At 59.6% G+C, this 20907-nt stretch overlaps 1 protein-coding gene across 2 annotated transcripts in view; it reads left to right on the forward strand.

The window, feature by feature from the left end:
• PSTPIP1 (proline-serine-threonine phosphatase interacting protein 1) overlaps positions 1–19694 on the forward strand; it is a 42382-nt gene extending 22688 nt beyond the window's left edge. The window contains exons 2-15 of one of the 2 annotated variants that reach the window (XM_011982672.1): positions 347–447; positions 661–735; positions 7604–7638; positions 7813–7919; positions 10160–10222; positions 10849–10947; positions 11829–11874; positions 12903–12982; positions 13584–13682; positions 14665–14761; positions 15239–15329; positions 17873–17928; positions 18169–18302; positions 19412–19694. In XM_011982672.1, coding sequence (XP_011838062.1) covers positions 347–447; positions 661–735; positions 7604–7638; positions 7813–7919; positions 10160–10222; positions 10849–10947; positions 11829–11874; positions 12903–12982; positions 13584–13682; positions 14665–14761; positions 15239–15329; positions 17873–17928; positions 18169–18302; positions 19412–19543 — 1215 coding nt within the window. In that variant the 3' untranslated portion in view covers positions 19544–19694. Of the gene's footprint in view, positions 1–346; positions 448–660; positions 736–7603; positions 7639–7812; positions 7920–10159; positions 10223–10848; positions 10948–11828; positions 11875–12902; positions 12983–13583; positions 13683–14664; positions 14796–15238; positions 15330–17872; positions 17929–18168; positions 18303–19411 lie in introns of both variants that reach the window. The other variant, XM_011982673.1, reaches the window with a different exon arrangement.
• The last annotated feature ends 1213 nt before the right edge of the window (positions 19695–20907 follow it).

Below are 20907 nucleotides of genomic sequence, written 5' to 3' on the forward strand. Positions count from 1 at the left end.
TGAATTTCAGGGCTGACTGTCATCAGGGGAACTTAAGGGTGGCCCTTCCCATCTGCTATCTCATGCTGATGTGTGTCCTGTCCTGTGAGCTCTGATGCCAGGCCCGGCACCTCCAGCTCTGTCAGCTGGGTGGGGTTCACTTATGTACCTATCACCTCCACAGATGTGAGGGGACCTCCGGTGTGCCTGTGTAAAGCCCGGTCTAGAGTCCCAAGCGCTTGCCCTGAGCAGGGGAGATAGAGGCAGGAGAGAGGCTGTTCCTGGAGATGGTGGGAGGGTCCCCACAGGGCTGTGCTTGGTGTTGCCTGGCCGTGGCCCTCATGTGTCCTTCTGTCCTGTGTCACAGTGCAGGGACTTCACAGCCCACACGGGCTACGAGGTGCTGCTGCAGCGGCTTCTGGATGGCAGGAAGATGTGCAAAGACATGGAGGAGCTACTGAGGCAGAGGTGAGCTGCTGGGCAGGCCACAGGGAGCACAGGGCAGGAGACAGGTGCATTCCGCTCAGCTCCTGGGGCAGTGCCTGAGGCCCCCATCCCAGCCAAGCCATGTCAGAACATGTCCTGCTTTAAAAAAACTATCCTGTGTTCCCTCAAACCTGGGCCTCCCCCAAAGGGGGCAAGTCACTGATGATCTTTCAAATGCCCTTTATTTTTTTGCAGGGCCCAGGCGGAGGAGCGGTACGGGAAGGAACTGGTGCAGATCGCACGGAAGGCAGGAGGCCAGACGGAGATCAAGTAAGAGCTCCCGGGCCCTTGGGCTCACTCCTCTCCTCTGCTGGCAGTTTCTGGGCCTTTAAATGAGGTTTAGGGCTCCCTGGCATGGGGGAGGCTGGGCAGAACCAGGGTAGGTCTGGATTGCTCATGAGGCATCGGGACTCCTCCTTGGTGCCTGGTTATCGGGCATTCAGGGTGAGGCCAGGTTCTGTGCGGGAGGAAGCCCGAGAGTCTGAGTGCTGGAAAGGATCTGGGCGGGGGAGGCAGGAAGCCATCCATCCTCAGTCGTTTGCAGTACAGCCTGCACCAGCCTGGGTGGCCTCCACTGAAGTCCTGAGGGGCAAGTGACAGGCCTCTCCACTGGTGGCCCAAGCCCCCTGCAGCACTGGCTCAGCATGGGCTTCAAAGATGGAGATGTAGCCAGAGACAGGGGTCCAGGAGGGGACACACCTGGGTTCCGGTGCCAGCTCCTCATCCCCCAGCTGTCTGACCATGGGCTGGCTGCTGACACACTCCGTGGCTCCATTTCCTCATCAGTGATGGGATAGTAACGCAGCCCTCCTCAAAGGAAGAAGTGGGCTCAGGGGCTTAGCTGAGGCCTGGTTAGAGGGCAGGCCATCAGGGGAGTGGCTCTGATGAAGCAGGGGTCTCCAGCCCCGCAGGGCTCTGCACGCAGACCGCTGGGGTGGGAGGAGGGGTGAGGAGATCAGGCTGAGTTCAGGACAGAACCACCCTAACAGTGGAGTGGAGAGGCTGCTCTGGGGAAGGCCCCGACTGTCCCCCTGGGTGAGGACAGAGCCAGGTCGAGGGGAAGACAGACCACCGGCCTCCAAGTTCTTGAAAGGTCTCTGCAGAGTCCTCCTGCCGAGGGGCCCTGAGACCTGACCTTGCAGCTGTTGTGGAACCCCTTCCCCTCCTGCCTGCTCCCCCGAAACAGGAACTGAATGTGCCATACTCTGAAGGTCCCCCAAAGACACCAGGCACCCTGGCGGCTCCTGCTTCCAACCAGGAACCAGAGATCACAGGAAGGCTTAGATGTGGCATGAGCCATGTGTGAGGCCAGAAAGTGTGCACGCAGCCCTGGGAGGACGGAGGGCTCCAGGGAGTCCTTAGAGCTCTGGTCCCAGCTCGGCCGATGTGAGCTGTGGGACTGTGGGCAAGTCGCCTAGCTTCTCCGAGTTTGTTTCTCATCTCCCACTCCAGTGAGCTGCTGTACAGATCAACAAGAACATGGTCTGAAGGCCTCGCAAGGGAAGGGCTGAGGGCCGGGTGCAGACTGGGCACAGAGGAGGGCTCAGAACATGGTGAGGAGCGAATGGGTGTATGCCTTCTGCAGGAAGCAGTGCCCAGAGCTCTCAGTCAGGTGGGGAGCAGCTGTGGGGGCCTGGCAGCACAACCAAGGGAGCCCCTCCTGGCCTCCTGGCCTCCCGGCCTCCCGGCCTCCAGGCCAACTGGAAGATAACTTTCCCGGAAAGAGAGGGTACCTCATGGGGAGAACTCAGAGACTCAGAAGAGGTGGAGAGGGTGGCCCCGACAAGGCACGATGGGAGCCAGGCTGGAGTGAGTCTGTGTGATGCAGGCTCAGGGGATTGTGAGTCACAGGGGATTTACAGCAGGGAAGGAGAAGCTATTCACAAAGAAAATACAGTGGGGGTGGGGGGCAGGGTGGGTCACGGGAAGGGGGAGGTACACAACATCTTGCTGCATTTGTAGAACTAGGAGAAGGGGCCAGGTGGAGGCGGCCCTGATTGCGCCGTGGTTATTCAAGGCCAGGTGGGACAGGGTCTGCCCTGACTTATCCCTTGTGTGGCCCTGGATGATGCTCCCTGTCTCTGAGTCCAGGGTCTGTACCTGTGGAAGGGGATGGTCACTTGGAGAGGTGTTCTGGGCAGTCACAAGGACAAGCAGAGAGTGCCAAGCCACAGGGGTTCACTGCACACAGTGGGGCTGTCCATAGTGTTGCTGTTGACCCATGAGGCATGAAGTAGTGTTGGTGAGGCCATGCAGCTGTTCCTTACAGTGTAGGCCAAGCATCCATCTTCCATCCATTTAGACACCATTTAATTGAGGACCTACTATGTGTCATGCCCTGGATGGGTCAGGAGGATTCACTAATTTAAAATAAAATAAAATAAAATAAAATAAAATAAAATAAAATAAAATAAGAGGGCTTTGCCATTCCTTAGCCAGAGTCCAGCACACTGAGGGTGACTTCCTTCTCCTTCCTAGTCCTTTGCATTAGGGTCCATTTATGCATCTCCTCCAGGCCCATCTCCTCCAGGAAGCCCTCCCAGATATCCTGCCTTGCCTCACTGTCAGTCTTGGCTTAGACCCGGTTACCCCTACCCATGCCAACCTGAAGGGCTTTTGGTGGGGAAGTGTGAACAGGTGAACAGTGGCTGTGGACCTGTTTCCTCATCTTGGACTCCTTGGGGGTGGGGAGTGTTGGCCCTCAGGAAAGGTGGCCTGGCTCTTCAGCATGGGGGTTGGTGGCCCACCCTCCAGGGCCCATCTCTGAGTAGGGGAAGCTCCTGGCCTCCCTGAGGCCCACAGCTGTCCCCCAGGTCTGTGGGATGCTCATTCCCGGCCCCTTGCAGAACAGGCAGGGGGTTGGGGGATGGGAAGACTAGGAACAGGGTGCAGAACGAGGACAAAAGTCAGGTGGTTAAGTGACCCTATAAATAGCCTAGTGAGCCCTGAGGGTGGAACTGGCCAGCTTCCCCAGCCCCACTGCCTGAAGGTGTTGCATTTCGGCACAGTCCCCTGACTTCAAACCAGCCAAGAGCCACCCTCAGGCCTGGAGGCTCAGGCCACTGAAATTAACAGGAGGTTACATCGTAAGTGATTTTTGACATGTACCTCCTTCACATGTTAGCTCAGCAAACATCCGTGGGGCAGTGGTAATGGAGGATGGACAAGTAAGACCCAGTCCCCAAACTCCAGCAATCCCCACCAGCGTGAAGGTGCATTTTAAAGACAGCATTAGGGCCAGGCGCTATGCCTCACGCCTATAATCCCAGCAATTTGGGAGGCCAACCTGAGGTCAGGAGTTCGAGACCAGCCTGGCCAACATGGTGAAACCCCGTCTCTATCAGAAATGTAAAAATTAGTTGGGCATGTTGACGCGAGCCTGCAGCCCCAGCTACTTGGGAGGCTGAAGCAGGAGAATCACTTGAACCCAGAAGATGGAGGTTGCAGTGAGCCCAGGTCGCACCACTGCACTCCAACCTGGGCTGCAGAGTGAGACTCCATCTTAAAAGAAAAAGACAGTGTTAGTATTTGCAGGGGGCTTACCAATATTGCTGACGTCATATGTCCAGCCCTGCAGAGACTTTGCCTGACTCTCCTTTCCAGCCTCTGGGCCTTTGCTCTTGCTGTTGCCCTGTTGCTCCCCTGTCCGGTCCCACCCATCCCTCAAGGCCTGCCTGAAATGCCACCTCCCTCAGAAAGCTGTCACCTCCACTCCCCTATTGCTCCTCCTGCATCAGGTAAGGTGCTGGGGGTGCTGCATGCCCCCGGAAGTTGCACAGGACAGGGGTTTGGGAAACAAAGGAAAATCAAGGCAAGGCCAGCTTCCTGTAAGCCTTCTGTGGTCACCAGTGAGCAGGCACAGCCCCCAAGGGGTGCAGGTCTGAATCCTCACGTCCCTGCCTCACCCCCACTTGCCACAAACCAAAAATGCTGTGGTTTTCCTGTCAGAGAGATTTTTAATTTTTTTTTCATGGTCTCTCTTCCTCTGAACTCAGAGAGAATGACGACATTGCTGAGGATATTGGCGGGAGACAGCCAGGCCCTGTTCCTGTCAGATGTCCCCTGATGCTGGCTCACTGTGGACACAGCCTCAGCACAGGGAGGCGAGAGGGCTACTCCTCTCAGCCGGTGGGCAGGCAGCAGGGACACAGTGGGGACAGAGCAGGAAACACACTGGAAATCTGGACTGTATATGAGCACAGAATTTCAGACTGAGCTTCCTGAGAGCTGAGTCAAAAAGGGCAATGGAATGAGTTACACATGAAGGCACTGGTGACAGATGGCAAGAGATAGAGGCCTGTGCAGGACCCTGTCCTTGACATGCGATGGAGACGCAGTAGAGGCACTCAGGGAGATCTTGACAGTTTCCCTGCGCAGATGGCGGGGAGGAAGTGGGAATTTCATGGGGCAGAGAATGACTTTATGCGGCCCCCAGACCCTCCACAAGATCAGAGCTCAAGGCTGTTCACTTTGGGAGTTCTGGGGCAAAGCTGGGCTCCTCCTCTCATCCACAGAGCTGAGGCTGCCTCCTTGAAATTTTTTCTGGGGCCAAGAAAGGGAGGAGTGTTCTGGGCCTTGTTGTGTGAGCTGAACTAGGGTGGCCTGATGGTTCCAGCAATGGGGACAGGATACCTGGGGCAGGAAGGCCTGCAGCCCAGGTGACAGCAAGAGGGGGCCTGGAGGGGCCAGAGCCTGCCTGCCCAGGTGCCCCAGACAGAGGCAGCACCAGCATCTATGCAGCCCCCAAGGCCTAGCCAGGTCATAGGGGCAAATGGGAGTTCAAGGTGAGCACAGACCATCACTGTCAAGACTGTCCCAGGGGTGGGACAGAGGCCGAATGTCCACCTGGCAGTGCTGTGCATTCAGGCAGGCTCCCAGCTTTCAGGTGGGGGCTGGGAAAAGGCCCAGCAACTGCCAGAACCTGCGATTCCTTACAGCACCCTGCAGACTGAGACCATGGACCAGGGTGGCCCATAGGTGGGTTTGGGGTTGAGAAAGTCTGGATTATGAGCCTGGGGACAATGAGGAGAAGAGCCGGAGAGCCAGGCATTGCCTCTGTCCTCAAGGGCTCATGGTTCAGCAGGGTGACAGACATCCACTGGGTCAGTCCAAAGTGACATCAGTGCTCAGAAAGGACAGGAGAGGATGCCAGGCAAAGATGCTGCAATGGAGATGGGCACATGCAAAGGCCCTGAGGCAAGAAGGAGCCTGGCACCTGGAAGGAATGGGGGGAGGGGCAGAGAGCAGGGCTGACAGGTGGGAGGTGGAGGTGGTAGGGCAGGGGCTGCAGCGGTGGTGGCAGCTCGCGGGGGACAGGCATGAGATTTAGGAGATAAAATAGAAGGTGGAGGCAAGGAAGGGAGAGGACAGAGCCCGGGGTGACTCCTGGATTTCTGGTGTGTATAACTGGTGGACAGCAGTGTCTTTGCTGAGAGGGGAGCCCTGGGAGAGGAGAGGTTTGCAGGACAGGTGCTGAGTCTGGTTTTGGACATGCTGAATTTGAGGTATCTGTCAGATGTGAGGCCCAAAAGCTGAGGGCTGGGCAGTGGATGTGCAGGCCCTGGGCTCTGGGAGGGGCTGGGCATGCTGTGGTCATGAAGGAGGTGCGGCTGGAGGGTGGTGTGTGTGAGGGCTGGGTTGAGGGTGGGGGGACCACGCTGTGACTGGAGGCCTCTAACTGAAAGAGGGGGACTGAGCTGAGAGGCGAACTGACAGGAAGCAGAGGGATGGGAGGTGTCACTGCTGGTGAGGAGTCAGAGAAGAGTCCTAAGTCCCACAAGGGAAGGTGGGATCACCACACAGCCACCCCTCTCCTTCCTCTCCGTGGGTTCTGCCTCTTACTGTAGGGTGGCCACGGGTGCAGCTTCTTCACTCCTGTGACCCTTGGCTTCTCATCTGTGAAGTGGGATAAATAAAGGCACCTGTGCCAGCAGAGTTGCGAGGAGGTCTCGTCACTCAGGCCAGCAGTTCTGACGTCTGGATGGGCATCAGCAGCGCTTGGGGCCGGGCCCCAATCGGAAGCCTCAGACTCAGGAGGTCGGGGAGGAGCCTGAGAATCTGTATTTCTAACAGGCTCCGCGGATGCTGATGCTGCTGGTCTGCGGACCTCACTTTGGGATCCACGAGTTTAGGGCGAGGGGCCTGGCCCCCACAGATCTCCCCCAGACCTGGATCCCCACGCTCCTGCCAGGCTGCTGTTCCTCCTTGGCCTCTGCTTCCCCAGGTGTCTACTGAGAGAAGAAGTCCCCTGAGAAGCCTGCCTGGTGTGCTGCCAGCGCCACCCAGGGCTGTCCGGTGGGCGTCATGAGGTCATGTAGCCGCCAGGGGGCAGCCGAGCTGCCCCACAGAGAGGCTGCAGGGAGAGTCAGATAAAATACTGGATGCCCAGGTGAATGTGAATTTCAGATAAACAACAAATACTTTAAAAATAAAAATACGTTTTAAATACTACAAGGAGCATACTATATTCAAAAAGTGCTCGTTCATCTGAGATTCACATTGCACTCAGTGTCCTGTCTTTATGTGTTCATTCTGGCAGCGCCCGCCCATCATTCCCTGCCTCCTATATGTGGTGCTGGGCCCTCCTCTCCCTCCCTCCCTGACAGACAGTGCCCACCTCTCACCTCCTGCACCCTACCCTGCTGGCCTCTCCCACGGCCATCCAACCTCCTCCAAACATCCCCTGGGCCACCTACTGAGAGCCCATCTGAACACTGTCCCCTCCCCTGCAGCCTCACCCTGGGGGCATTTGGTACTTGCAGAGGAGGAGAGAGGGCTGTGAGTGTGGGAGAGGAGTTCAGGGGAGGGAGGCAGGGTCCTGAAGACAATCCCCTCTTCTCTAAGAATGCAGCCAGGCGCACAGATGGTTGGGGGTGGGGCATCAGTACCTTCTTCTGCCATATTGCAGGGGGTTGATCGCTTTAATTTGCAGAGAGATTTGCCTTCCAGAAATCAGTTTGGGGCCCCAGTGGATGGTCACCATCTGGCTAAAGGGTCCCTTGGTTCTAGAGTGACCCAGGGTCTTCCCACCAAAATAAAAGTACCCCCCACCCCCCTCCCCGCCCCAGCCGGGGACGGCCTGGACTTCAGGTTCCCGCTGTGCTCTCCTCCTCCTGACCTGGACCCGTCTGTTTTGCAGCTCCCTGAGGGCCTCCTTTGACTCCTTGAAGCAGCGTAAGTCCCCCACCCTGGGGCAATGGGATCTTTTGGGGCTGGTGGAGGGTTTGGGGGGACAGAAGATGAGGTGTTGGGGCTGGGGCTGGGCTGGCCCAGACAGGGGCGAGTTGTAGGTGGCTGAGGCCCATCAGATCTGACACTGGGGACCAGTATCCATGCTCTGCCCCCAAGAAATGGAGAATGTGGGCAGCTCACACATCCAGCTGGCCCTGACCCTGCGTGAGGAGCTGCGGAGTCTCGAGGAGTTCCGTGAGAGGCAGAAGGAGCAGAGGAAGAAGGTGAGGCAGGTGTAGGAGGCAGGGGAGCTGCTCCCCCATTGCCAGCCTCTCAGTTGCTGTAGGGGTGGGGGGCTGACCCTCCTGGTAGAGTCAGTGGAGGGTGGCAGGGGGTGGTGGTGGGACAGTACCCCAGGCTTTGGGGCTTGAGGGTAATCTGAAGTGGGTGGGGAGGGCAGAGGCCTGGCCACTGACACCAAGGCCAACTCTTAGTCCCAGAGCCCTGTAGAGGGTCCTTCCCACCGAGCTGCCTCACACCTAGGAGGATCCTACTGCGGAAGACTCTAGAGGGTCTGTAGCCACTTGGTGGTGTCCAGAGGAGGCAGTCTAAGTTGTGGGGGTCACTGGAAACTGGTCTTGAGTCCAAGGATCGGGGCTGATTGTCCTGGAAAAAGGCAGACTTGCAGCCAGTCACCCCACAGGACTGCCAAGGCTGAGGGGGTCAGATACAGACGGGTGGGAGAGTTGTGTGGCATTGCTTAGCATCCAAAGGTACTTCTCACCCATATGTAGGGCATGGCCATCCCGAGACAGAGTGACTGCATGAAAGTGAGGTCCCCATCATGGGAGCTGTGTAAGCACAGGCTGGCAGCTGCTTGTCAGGGAGGCTGCAGGGCTGGGGTTGGGGATGGGTTCCCTGGAGGGCAGGCAGGACGCAGGCTGGCTTGGAGGCTGGGCTTGGGCCTGTGAGGATGGGGGCTCAGCCTCTCAGGGCCGTAGTGATGAGGGTGGTGCCCTGCATAGGCTGGGAGGGCAGCACACAGACCCGCTTCTTCCTTGGGGAGGAAGGATCATTGTATACTGGCCGAAGAACTGAAAATGAAGACACAACTGAGCCTTCAAGGGGAGGAAGCTGTATCTGAGGCTGGGGCCAGGCTGGGCCTGGGTGTCCTGGCCATATCAATTCCCATCTCTGTGCCTCAGTTTCCCCCTCACAGGATGGGACACATATGTCTACCTCCCAAGTGCTGAGAACTCAGCCCAAGCCATGCTCCCCTCAGTCTCCACAGACAGGGCTTCAGCTCTGGTTAGCGGTTCTGCTGGCAGAAATGTCGCGTGGCTGCCTGTGCCACCTGCCCGTCTGCCAGCTGGGCTTTCAGGATTCTAAATGTGGGGTTCTGAGCAGACAGTGGGTCCCCAGAAGCCGGCCCAGGCTTGAGGTGCTGCAACAGACACCCTCTCTGAGTTGGGACCTGCCCACAGAGCCTACAGAGAGCCTGCCAGGACAGAGGGACTCCAGCCCTGCTATTTTGAGCCATCCTGTGGCCAGAGGAGCTGCGCTGGCTGCAAAGGCTGTTTTGGACAGAGCACTCCTTCCCCAAGTGGCCAGGGCCCCGCAGGCAGAGTGCTGTCTTGTGGAGTGTGCCATGTGTGTCTGAGCCTGTGTGTGTGTGTGCGCCACAGAGCAAGGACACATGCTCACAGGAGTGTACACATATGCCCACACTCCCCTGCATATGCCTGTGAGCATGTGTCCTTGTCCAGCCCTGCTTGGGTGTTTTAGGGTGTGTGTGTGTGTGTGTGTGTGTGAGTGCCTGTGCCTCGCTGGTCTCCCAGCTGGCACAGAACCCCTCCCCTGAGACCCCAGGCACAAACTGGCTCAGTTCTCCTCCTACCTCATAACCCAGTCGCTTTCCTGCCTGTTTTGCCTTCTGTATCAGAACAGGAAGCCTGGGAGGTGAGGGGAGGCTTGGCCCCAGACCTTGGCACAGGGGCCCAGTAGCCACTGTGCCCGCATGTGGCCTGAGGTTGTGTGTGGGTGACTGTGGGAGTGTGTACTTGTGAGTGGCATCTGTGGGTGTGCACAGGGATGCCTGTGATCATGCGTGTGCGCAGCTAGGGATGGGGCCGATGTGCCTCCGAGTTAACGTGGAGCTCTGCATGTATGTGTGTGTCATAGTGTGCATACATGTGTGAGCAACTATGATGCCTGCAGAGGCTCTGGGATGCAGGATGAACGACTGTGTGTGCACATGTATGGGGCTGGGAACTCCCCAGCTGGAGATGAAGCTCTGGCCAAGGTCTGCAGCCAGGACCTCAGGGCACACCGATGCCCTGGGCTTGTCTTCCATTGTGAGGGTCACTGTGAAGCAGCAGGCTCTGGGGGAGGGAGGGCAGCCTGTCACCCCCTCTCCAGAGCCAGGAGAGGTGCTGCGCCTCATCCCAGGGACACACCGTCCTCTTGGCCTAGGGGAGCCTCCCGAGGCCGCTGCCCTCGGCTCAGAACCTCGTGTCCCCTGCAGTATGAGGCCGTCATGGACCGGGTCCAGAAGAGCAAGCTGTCGCTCTACAAGAAGGCCATGGAGGTGAGCGTCAGGGACCGGGGCCGCGGCCTTCCCTCGAGGAGCTGAGAAGGGCTCAGGGTGCGATCCTGGGCTGTGGCCCCAGGCAGGGCATTTGGAACAGGCTGGCCTCGGCCTTGGTCCTGCAGGGCGCACCAACCTACGGGGTGCTTGGGCCTGCGCTGGGTGCCATGGTCCCGTGGGGATGGGCCCGGGCCCTTTCCTTGGGTGCTCGTGAATGAAGGGTAGATGAAGTCGGCTGGGGACTCTTAAGGGTGGAGTGAGGAGGGACCCCTGAGCTGGATCCTGCGAGACGCGGGGCAGGAAGGGAGAGGGGCTCCTAAGAGGGCGCGGCGTGGCGAGGGGCGTGGCGAGGGGCATGCCCTCGCTGAGGAGCACAGCCCAGGAGGCGGGGCCCGGGACAGGCTGTGCTGTCCTCAGTGGAGAGGGCCTGGGAGCAGGACTGCCAGTACCCCCACACCTTCTCAATCTCCTTCCGGACCCCCAGATCCCTGTCCCTGGTGAGATGCCCCCACTCCACCCACAACCCTCGCCAGGCAAAAAGGGAGGCTGGGCTCAGGGAGCCTCACTCCCGGGGCACACAGAGCAGGGCTGTGCAGCCCCCAAGTCACGTCCCTCCACACTCCCAGTCCAAGAAGACTTACGAGCAGAAATGCCGGGATGCAGACGACGCCGAGCAGGCCTTCGAGCGCATTAGCGCCAACGGCCACCAGAAGCAGGTGGAGAAGGTGCGCTGGGCTGCTGGGCGGTGTGGGTTGCCCAGGGCTGGGGGCAGTGGAGGAGGCACGGAAGGGGTGCCGTAGACACCCCCAGGCAAGGTCTGCATGTGGGACACGCTAGCTGCTCAGCCCTCTCTGACCCCCAGTCTCCTCATCTGTGAAATGGGTTTCCTATAGAGAACCTCAGGGCATGGACAGGCAGGTCAGCTGGATCCCCTTTGCCACCATCAGGTGGCACTCAGGGACCCATTCCTCGGAGCAGGCCCACTGAGGCCCACGGGGCGATGAGAGCAGACGCCAACCCTCACACAACCTCGGAGAAGGGCTCAATAGGCCCATGTCACAGAGAGGAAACTGAGGCTCACAGTAAGTGACTTGTCTAAGGTCTCAGAGCCAGGAAGCTGCAGAGAAGGGACCCCCAACTCAGGTGGTCTAGAGCCCATGCTCCTGAGGCTGTGGCCCCTAGGCCAGAGTGGGGTTATCAGAGCTCCCAGAGCCCAGGAAACACATCACCCATTGCACAGACAGGAAGCCTGAGGCCCAGAGAGGGAAATGGCCCAAGGATGAGCCGGGGGCAGTCAGTCAGGGGCCAGGGCCCAAGTCCCAGCCAGGGCGCTCAGCGGTAGTTGCATCTCTCCTGTGGGTTGTGGTCCCACTCTTCACAGGCATCCTTCTGGGCTGGGTTCCTATCTTCATTCCCTTTCCATGGAGCTAGCCTGTGGTCCGCTGTGAGGGGAGGTTGCTTGTAGATGATGTTATCTGCCCACAGTTGGCTCCTGAACTCCCCCGCAGGGTGGCTGGGGAAGGTGTGACACTCACTTCAGGGTTGCCGGGGTGGGCCCGGGCTCCTGGGGCAGGGTCTCAACGCTGCTTCCCCTCTGTTTCCTCAGAGTCAGAACAAAGCCAAGCAGTGCAAGGACTCAGCCGCTGAGGCAGGTATGTGGGCCCTGGCTGCCCCATCCGACCAGGGCAGAGGCCTGGGTGGTACTCCCCACACACACCTCTACACCCTGGGACACACACACTCCCACCTGGCTGCACAGTCATGGGCGCGGCCCTCTCATTCCAGAAACGTGCAAAGTAAACGCTGTGCTCCCCCATTCGCCGGCCATTCTTGGCACTTCATGTGTTCAGTCCTCACAGCTGCCCTCCGAGATGGCTGCTGTTATTATTCCCTTTCTCAACAGATGAGGAAACAGAGGCACTAAAAGGTCCAGTACTTGCCCCAGGTTACAGCCAATAAGTGGTGGGGACTGCATTTGAACCCAGGCCATCGGGCTTCAGAGCCCAGGACTTGCATGGCACAGCCCCAGAAGACAGGGCCGCTATCTGTTACATGCATGTGCGCACACACATTCAAGCTCGGGCACACGCACGTGTGCACATAGCCTTCTCTGGGCCTCTGTCCTTCACTTGATGCCCAAATCCTACCAACACCCTTGTCTCTGCTGGTGCCCCACCCACCCACTGGACACAGCGCCCACCCTCCTCCCTTCCCCTGGGAAGGCCTCTCCCTTGTGCTCTGTCTCTATCAGGACCCAGCTACTCTCTTGGCTGGGGGACAGGTGACCTCCAGAGATCTGGGCACAGAAGTTGTGACCCAAGCCTGTGGGACTCCACCCCTCCTCCAGCACCCTCTGAGCTGCCCTCTCTGAACCTCAGTTTCCCCTCTGGAAAGTGAAGTGGGGCGCCCAGAGATGCCCAGACGCCAATATTCTGGACTTGCATATATGAGGCTCCACTGCAGCCCTCAGGCAGCTCAGAGCACAGTTGGGGAGCAGAAGCAGTACCAGCATGAGTGGCCCTGACAAGCATTCAGATGAGGCTCCACCAGCTGCTAGGGCACGTCCCACAGGGGAGGCGGGGCTCCCAGGGGGGAGGAGGCCTCCAGGATGGGACCCAGCAGGAGCCAGGGCTGGAGGAACTCGTGTCAGGGCCCTCCCTGAGGCTGCCTGCGCTTGCAGAGCGGGTATACAGGCAGAGCATCACGCAGCTGGAGAAGGTCCGAGCTGAGTGGGAGCAGGAACACCGGACCACCTGTGAGGTGAGTGGCCCACGGGGAGCCTCGCTTTCCCCAGCCGGGAAGTGGAAGACACCCATCCCTGCTCCAGCTGCTTTTCAAGGGGCCCAAGCGAGGCAGTGGGGGAAGGTACACGTTACTCAGTTACTCATTTATTCAGCCTCCTGCTCACAGGCCTGTGCTGGGGCCTGGCCCTGGTGCTTGTCACCTGACCTTGAGTCCCGGGCCCCTTCATTGCAGGCAGGCATTCTTTCACCGTTTTTGTTGAAGCCAAAACTGAGACTTGGACAAAACCCACAGCCTCTCTGGGCGCTGCCGATGGACAGGGCCTGGGGGATAGGGCTCAGGACTCCTGTCCGAGGCTCCTCTCACTACCCCTCTGCCTCAGTGTGGTGCGGCCTGAAGGGAGGCTGGGACAGGGACCCCCTGGGCAGTTCTACCTCCCTCCCTGAAGCCTCAGGGCTGGCCCACAGTCGGGATGGGGACTCCAGGGCACTCTCCTTTGGATCGGGCTTCCAGCAGACAGGACTGGCCTGGTCAGCTCTGGCTGAGCTGTGAACAGGGCTCAGCCTGGCCAGGCCTTGCAGCACCTCCTCACAGTTCATCTCCCTCCCACTGCCCCTAGGCCTTTCAGCTGCAAGAGTTTGACCGGCTGACCATTCTCCGCAATGCCCTGTGGGTGCACAGCAACCAGCTCTCCATGCAGTGTGTCAAGGATGATGAGGTGGGGACTGAGGGCCTTGGTGGGGTAAGGGAGGGCAGCCTCTAGGCAGCAAAGTGCCCAGGTCCGTCTGAGCCAGTCAACAAGCACCTGGTCCTTTGTGGTCCAAGCTTGGCCCCAGGGGTCTCAGGCCTCAGCAGCTCAGCCTTTGCCCCCAGAACCCCAGGACAAGAGATCAGTACCACAGGGCCAAGGCTTCTCTGCCTGGAAGATGGTGACTCTGTGGTTCCCCTGTGGTTCCCATCTGACTTCCTCCTCATGCCTCAGAGCCACAGAGCACCTGCTCCCTCTGCCAGGGATGGGAGGGGAGGTGGACATAGCTCTCAGAAGCTGGCGGAAGCTGGAGGACCCTGGCTTCCTCTGCTTCCCACATCTCCAGGGTGTCCTGGTTCCCCTTACTGAGCCCAACCTGCTGGGTGGGTCGTCCTCAGCAGAGAGGGCCCCCCGCCAGGGGCCCTGAGCTCTGTTGATATAGCCCAGCGCATGGCTCTCCCGGGCAGCCCTGGCCCCCTTGCCTGCTGTGTTTCCTGCCTGACCCTCCTGTCCAGGGCTGTGGGGATCGATTTTCTTGTTGTTTTTGCCCAAGTGACTTGAGCCCCCTGCTGCCTCCTCGCCTCCTCGAGGTGGAAGGGTGAGCTCTGGATCCACTCTCACTAGCCCCAAGACCTGGCTGTGCTGCATGCTCCCTCTGTGACCTTGAGCAAGTCACTCTCCTCTGAGTTTCCTCATCTATCCAATGGGAAAAGTGGGGTCTACCTCAGAGGACAGGTGTGAGTTAAGTCCCTTGCACAGGGCCTTGCGCATAGAAGGTGTTCAGGAAACAGGAAGCCGTCAGCCAGGGCTGTGACCCCTCAGGATCAAAGACCCTGAGCTGCGCACAATGTCCTGTGAGGAGGCCAGTGGGTGGGGGCCGCTGGCCAGAGTTCAGGCCCACAGAGGGGCAGAGTGGGCATCGGGCTGCAGCCTCTGCTCTTTCCTGCCCCAGCTCTACGAGGAAGTGCGGCTGACGCTGGAAGGCTGCAGCATAGACGCTGACATCGACGGCTTCATCCAGGCCAAGAGCACGGGCACCGAGCCCCCGGGTGAGGACCAGCCTGTGGACAGCACAGCCTCTGGGTGCACTGAGCCCCTGGGAAGGCCTGGCCCTGAGCCTCAAGTGCCAGGACAGCGCTGGGGTAGCTCATAGCTCCCTTTCAGGCAGAGGAGCCCTAGCCAGACCCAAGGGGTTGTGGGAGGTTGGGTCCCAGGCCTGCAGCCTCCTCTCAGGCAAAGCTAAGGGCACGATAGCACTCAGAGGAAGAGGTGGGGATGGGGATTGAGGTGAGGAGCTCCCACGGTCCCCACTCCCCGCCTGTTTGGTTCTGTTGGATCATGGGTCCAGAATATTAGGTCTTGGTGGTACCTACAGTGGGGTCTCTCATGGGAGCAAGACAGGCACCTCCCCAGGCACCAGGGTGGGCCAGGGCCAGATTGGGAACGTAGGGCCCCAGCTGAGTCTCTGGCAGGGCCAGAATGGGGTGTTGGGGGCTGCCCTGGGCCTCACAGCTTGCTGTCTGCAGCTCCGGTGCCCTACCAGAACTACTATGATCGGGAGGTCACCCCACTGGCCAGCAGCCCCAGCGTACAGCCATCCTGCGGCATGATAAAGAGGTGAGGCCCCAACAGACGGTGTGACGGCCTGAGGCTGGGCCAGGAAGTGGGTCAAGCCCCTCCTCTGCACCTGGCCCTTCCTCGTTCACTGAGCACCTACTATGTATCTGTATCTGGTGCCCAGTTAGGTGCTGGGTACCCTGTGGAGACAAGATACATTCAGTTCAGCCTATGGAGCCCTCAGCCCGAGGGACCCAGACACTAAGTGAACAATCACATCCCAATTATTCAGCAGGGGATGTGCTCTGAGCTCTGCGGAGGCCCCTATGCTGGCTTCCTTGTCCCTGGAGCCTCGCGTGAGCCTGGTGCCCTGTCGGGCTGCAGTGGCAACGCTGTCTGGCTGGAGCAGGACTGGGGCATCTGGAGAATTCTCCAGGCTTCTCCAGGGTTCCTTCCCTGGCCTGGCTGCAGTCAAGTGCCAAGGTCCTGGTGCCGGGCCTCAATGTATGACCTGGGCAAGTCATTCGCACTCTCTAAGGCCAGGGCCCTGAGTGTTGGGGTCAGATTCAGAACCTAAGGACTCTCCTGGTTCAGGCCTTGAGTGACAATGGTGACAGCCCATTGGGAACACTATAGCCGGCTCAGGGAGCCCTCGTAGCCAGGCCTTTGAGGGAGGCCATGTGCCCTGTCTATGAGCATCCACAAGGGTCTGTGGGTTTCACGTGGCGCCTGTGTCCCCACTGCCATGCTGCCACTCCTCTCTCCAGCCAACCTTCAACCAAGAGGGCCCTGCCTCTGGGAGGTAGTGGACTGTGGGGAGGGGCTGATGCAGTTCCTGGCCCTTCGCAAGGACCGGCTCATTCCAGGGCCTCAGGAGCCCCTGGAGCTTCCTACTCCTGGGAGGCAGAGGCTCGTGGGAACCACCGGTGCTGAGAGCGGTACACACACACACCCCTTTGAGAATCTTGTGAAAGCAGTGGCCCCAGGGCGCAGCACATCCACAGCCTCACATGCTACAAAAGCTTGTGAGACTCAGGCTTCCCTGCACCTGGTGAGGACCTGGATCCCAGCAAAGGTGGTCATTTAAGCAACTGGACAAAAGAGCTCACCTGAGGCAGTATCAGGAAGGGGTGGCCCCAGAGAGGATTAGAGAGAGAGAGAGAGAGAGAGAGAGATGTCCTGCAGGGCGGAGGGAGGCCTGGCTGCTGGAGGGGGCTGGTCAGGCCTCTGGATGGGGCAGCTAGAAGCCAGGCAGGGCTGGGAAGAGGTGGGGGTCAGTGGCTGAGAGTCAGAAGTATAGACAGTCTGGGAAAAAGAGGTGTGGGGCAGGCCGCACAATGGCTCAGCAAGCCTTGCACACCTTTCCCCCTGCTCTGGCCGCTTCCTCCTCCCGTCCCCAGCCCCTGCTGGCTCTCACCCTGTCCTTTGCTGCCTGGGGCGCTGGTGCGTGTCTGCCCGCCTCTGTTGGTGTCAGGCCCTCCCATGTGCTGGGTCCACGCATGTCCACCCTGTGCATGTGTGTGCACTCCTAGGGCCTTGGCCCTCGGCCCCTCATGTGGGAAAGGTCCCCCACATGCCACCTTGAATTGCAGGGCTGCCTCCCACAGGCCCCTGAGTCATGGCTCAGCCCCTCACCTGCATTCAAGGTCCCTCAGGGTCTGGTCCAGTCCCTATTTCAGTCCTGTCCCCACCACACCCAAATTGGTCTGGTCCACTCCACAAACCCCACCTGTGCCGTGCCTCCTCCCCTGCACTGGAGTGCTCCCTCTCCTGGTCACCCGCAGTGCCTCATTCCCCTTCTCTCCTAGGAAAGCTTCACTCACCTTTGAAGACTCAGCCCCACCCCACCAAGAAGGCTTCTGGCCTTGGAGGCAGTGTCAGCCTCTACTTGTTGAGCCCTCACTACTGCCCACTTCAGGAGGTGCCCCCAGCATCTGCCTCTTCTGTTTTATTTTCCTTTATTCAGTAAACCTTCACAACCCCAGCTCAGTCCAGGCCTAAGCCTGGCACGGGGCAGGGATAAAGTAGCCCAGCGCTATCCCAGAACTCCTGTGCACAGGGTGGCTGAGCTGGCCTGATCACTGCGGGCCCGCAGGGAGGAGGGCTGGCTCAGCCCAGGCAGTGGAGGCCTCAGCAGGGCACGTGAGCCAGGCTTTGTGTGGCAGTGCACCCCCACCCCTACTGGCCGGGGAAGCTGCTAGGGCAAGCTAGAGCAGGGGTCTGGAGGGTAAGGACCGGGTGTCTTCCCACGAGGCCTCAGCATGGAGGTCCTAGAACCCCCAAAAGGGCCATGGGAGTCTTCCCATGAAACTGCAGCTTTGGGGGTTCTAGGATCCCCCCAAACGGCCCTGCAGGGAGCAGGTGCTGCAGAGGGCACCAGTGGAGGGCACAGCTGGGGAAGGAGGAGCCACCGGGACCACCTTCTGGGGGCCCTCCTGCCTGAGGGGCACCTCATAAATCACATCCATGCCAGGAGGCTAGGGGCAGCCCCAGCCTTGGCAGAGCGTGTGCAGCTCTGAGACTTCTCCGTGTCTAAACCCTCCTCCCGGTGGCACCCTGAGTGTGGAGCGGGGGCACTCACCCTCTTTCCTCCCCATCCCCAGGTTCTCTGGACTGCTGCACGGAAGTCCCAAGACCACTTCGTTGGCAGCTTCTGCTGGTAAAGGGGGTCAGGAGGGGACTCCCAAACACACTGATCCAGGGGGGAAGGAAAGGTCTCCCACATGGCACAGATGGGGCCACTGAGGCCCCTCAAGGGGAAAGGTGTGTCCCCCAAAAGCAAGTATGGAGAGCGGAAGGAAGAGGCAGGGCCCAGCATGGAGAAACCCTGTTCTAGCAGAACCTCCAGGGGCCAGTGTCCCCAGAAAGGGGAGGGGTCCATGCCTCACCCTGCTCTCAGCCTCCACAGAGACCCTGACCCCCACCCCTGAGCGGAATGAGGGTGTCTACGCAGCCATCGCAGTGCAGGAGATGCAGGGAAACCCGGCCTCGCCAGCCCAGGAGTACCGGGCGCTCTATGACTATACAGCACAGGTGAGGCCTCCACACCCTAAACCCACCTGTGCCACCTCCCCTGCACCTGAGCGCTCCCTCCCCCATTCAGTGCCTCGCATCCTCATCTCTCCTGGTGGTTTCACTCATCTTCGAGCATCCTCTCCTGCTCAGGAGGGCACATGTGCCCGAGAGTTATGTCCACACTAGCAAGGGCACCTGGGAATGTGCTCGGGCATGAGCTCTGAGAACAGCACCCAGGGCTTGGGGGGCCTCAGCGTGCATGTACTGACTGGAAGCTGGTGTGCAGCAGGCCTGTGTCTGCCGGGGCCTGTACACAGCACACATGTGGGGCACATGGGCCTGTGCCGTCCACACAGGCTGGGCGCTGCGTGGTACACACATGCGGGGAGCTGGCAGAGCCTGGGGTTGCCTGCAGGTCATAGCTTGAGGGCCAGGCTCTGCGCCTTTGGGTCAGGGCCCTGTCCTCTGTGGCCATGGGTGTGGAAAACTGTGGCCAGAATCAGTCTTGCAATCGTGCCAGGATTGATTTTCTGATGTGCATAGGGTGAGGATGTACCAAGGCAGCCACAGGGCAGCTATGAGAGAGGGTCCACTCTGCTCCCTGCTTGAGGGGAGGGGTGCATACCCAGGCCTCACATCCACTGGACTGAGGCTAAGCACCCCCCATGGCCAGGCAGGCTGGGTGTGGGCTCCACTGACAAGGCCAGGGCTCGGGGAGGTAGGGAAGCCAGGCCAGGAGAGTGACGGGGTACTTGGATGGCAGTTGCTACCTGGGGCTGGGGACCACAAAGGGGAGGCTGTTAGGTAAGTTTGGGCGTGTGTCCTGGGCTTGGGGTGTGATGCATACCCCTGGCCCCTGACATGCTCCAGTCACTGCATCTCCAGAGTGGGAGAGGGGAGGTACGGGTGGGGAAGAAACCCAGGTTGGGGGAGGCCTATGATGACAAACTGGGGTGGATGGGAAGCCAGGTCCCTTGGGTTACCCCCATCCTGTGTCTCCAAGGGGCTGCCCCAGCAGGCAGGGACACAGCTCGGCATGCCGCATTTACTGCTGGGTGGGGGAACACCAGGCCACGCCCCTCCCCGCAGGCCCTTCCAGCGTCATGTGCTTTCAATCTCTTGGCCAGAACCCGGATGAGCTGGACCTCTCCGCAGGAGACATCCTGGAGGTGATCCTGGAAGGGGAGGATGGCTGGTGGACCGTGGAGAGGAATGGGCAGCGTGGCTTCGTCCCTGGTTCCTACCTGGAGAAGCTTTGAGGAAGGGCCAGGAGCCCCCTCGGACCTGCCCTGCCAGTGGAGCCAGCAGTGCTCCCAGCACTGACCATGCCTTGCTGGGCCCAGAACCAAGCGTCCCCAGCCCTGAGAGACATCCTGTCTCCCAGAGAATAAAGGAGTGCGTTCTGTTCTCCTTGGTGTGCTGGGGTCTTTCTCTCCTTCTCCTGCTCCAGGGTCCGAGTGCTCAGTTCAGAGGAGGTAAAGGAACAGTCTTGGGGGTGGCCAAGTCGGCCCACCCCACACCCGCCTGGGATCCCCACCCCGCCTTGGAGGCAGGCAGGTGCAGGACTGTAAGGGGTGGGAGGGGGGACACAGTGGTCCTCTGCTGGGACCATGCTGACGAGCTGCTGCAGGGCACTGCTGTTACCCGCGGACTGTCTTCATCTGGATTGCGAACTGCTCGGCCTCTCCTCATCCATACCCTTTGAGGACTGCTCTCTACGGACACAGCTCTGTGCCAGGCCTAGGGAGGGCCGGATTTGCCCTCAAATCAGAGGAGCAAAGCCTCAGTCTGCTCCATGCAAGGAACTCTTGACGCAGTAAGGGGACCACGCGGCCCAGAAAGTTTAAGAACTCTACAGGAAATGTCCCAGTGCACAGAGATGTCACCAAGGTTTCTGGGAAGAGGTGGCCCTGAACACGCAAAGGAGATAGGGGGACTCCTTTCTGCTCCTTCCTGCCTCTGGTAGCTCCACCATGACAGGGAGGGAGGGAGAGAGAGAGAGAGAGAGAGAGAGAGAGAGAGAGAGAGAGAGTGTGTGTCAGAGAGAAGGGAGTGAGGTCACCCCTGGAATTCCCCAGGACTGAGGACTAGATGAGACTCTCTTGGCACCTCCCGCACGATGCCTGCCCCGCCACCTCTGGGGAATGGGCATCCCAGTGGGCTTTAACATCTCTAGTGACAGGGAGCTCATCACTGTCATGAGGCTTCCCCACCAGTCCTGGCTCTGCCAGGCTGGCAGCCAGCTGACATACAGAGGCTCTCCCACGTGCCCAGGCTGTCAAATGCCACCATGGCAGAAATGAGGCTTTTCACCAAGCTCTGCTCTAAGAAGAGGGCAAGAAGGGGCTCGCAGAAGGGGACTGCTCTGGTGTTTCACACGAATGCCCATCTTTATACCCTGATCTTTACTTGAGCAAAAAATTGGATTCAGTTAAGCAAGCATGAGACATGGTGAAGGCGGGGGAGGGAAAGCACCCTTGGGTTGCCACCTCAGGTGCGTGGGCACCTCTCAAGTCTGCAGTGCAGTGAGAGGGCTGTTCTCCCACCAAAGTGTTATTCGTGCTGGGGCCAAGCAGACATGCAAAGGTACAGGCAGCCCCCAGGCTGCAGGTGCGGGGCCCGG

Source organism: Mandrillus leucophaeus, unplaced genomic scaffold (genome assembly GCF_000951045.1).
Source record: "Mandrillus leucophaeus isolate KB7577 unplaced genomic scaffold, Mleu.le_1.0 Scaffold241, whole genome shotgun sequence".
NCBI classification, from domain to species: domain Eukaryota; kingdom Metazoa; phylum Chordata; class Mammalia; order Primates; family Cercopithecidae; genus Mandrillus; species Mandrillus leucophaeus.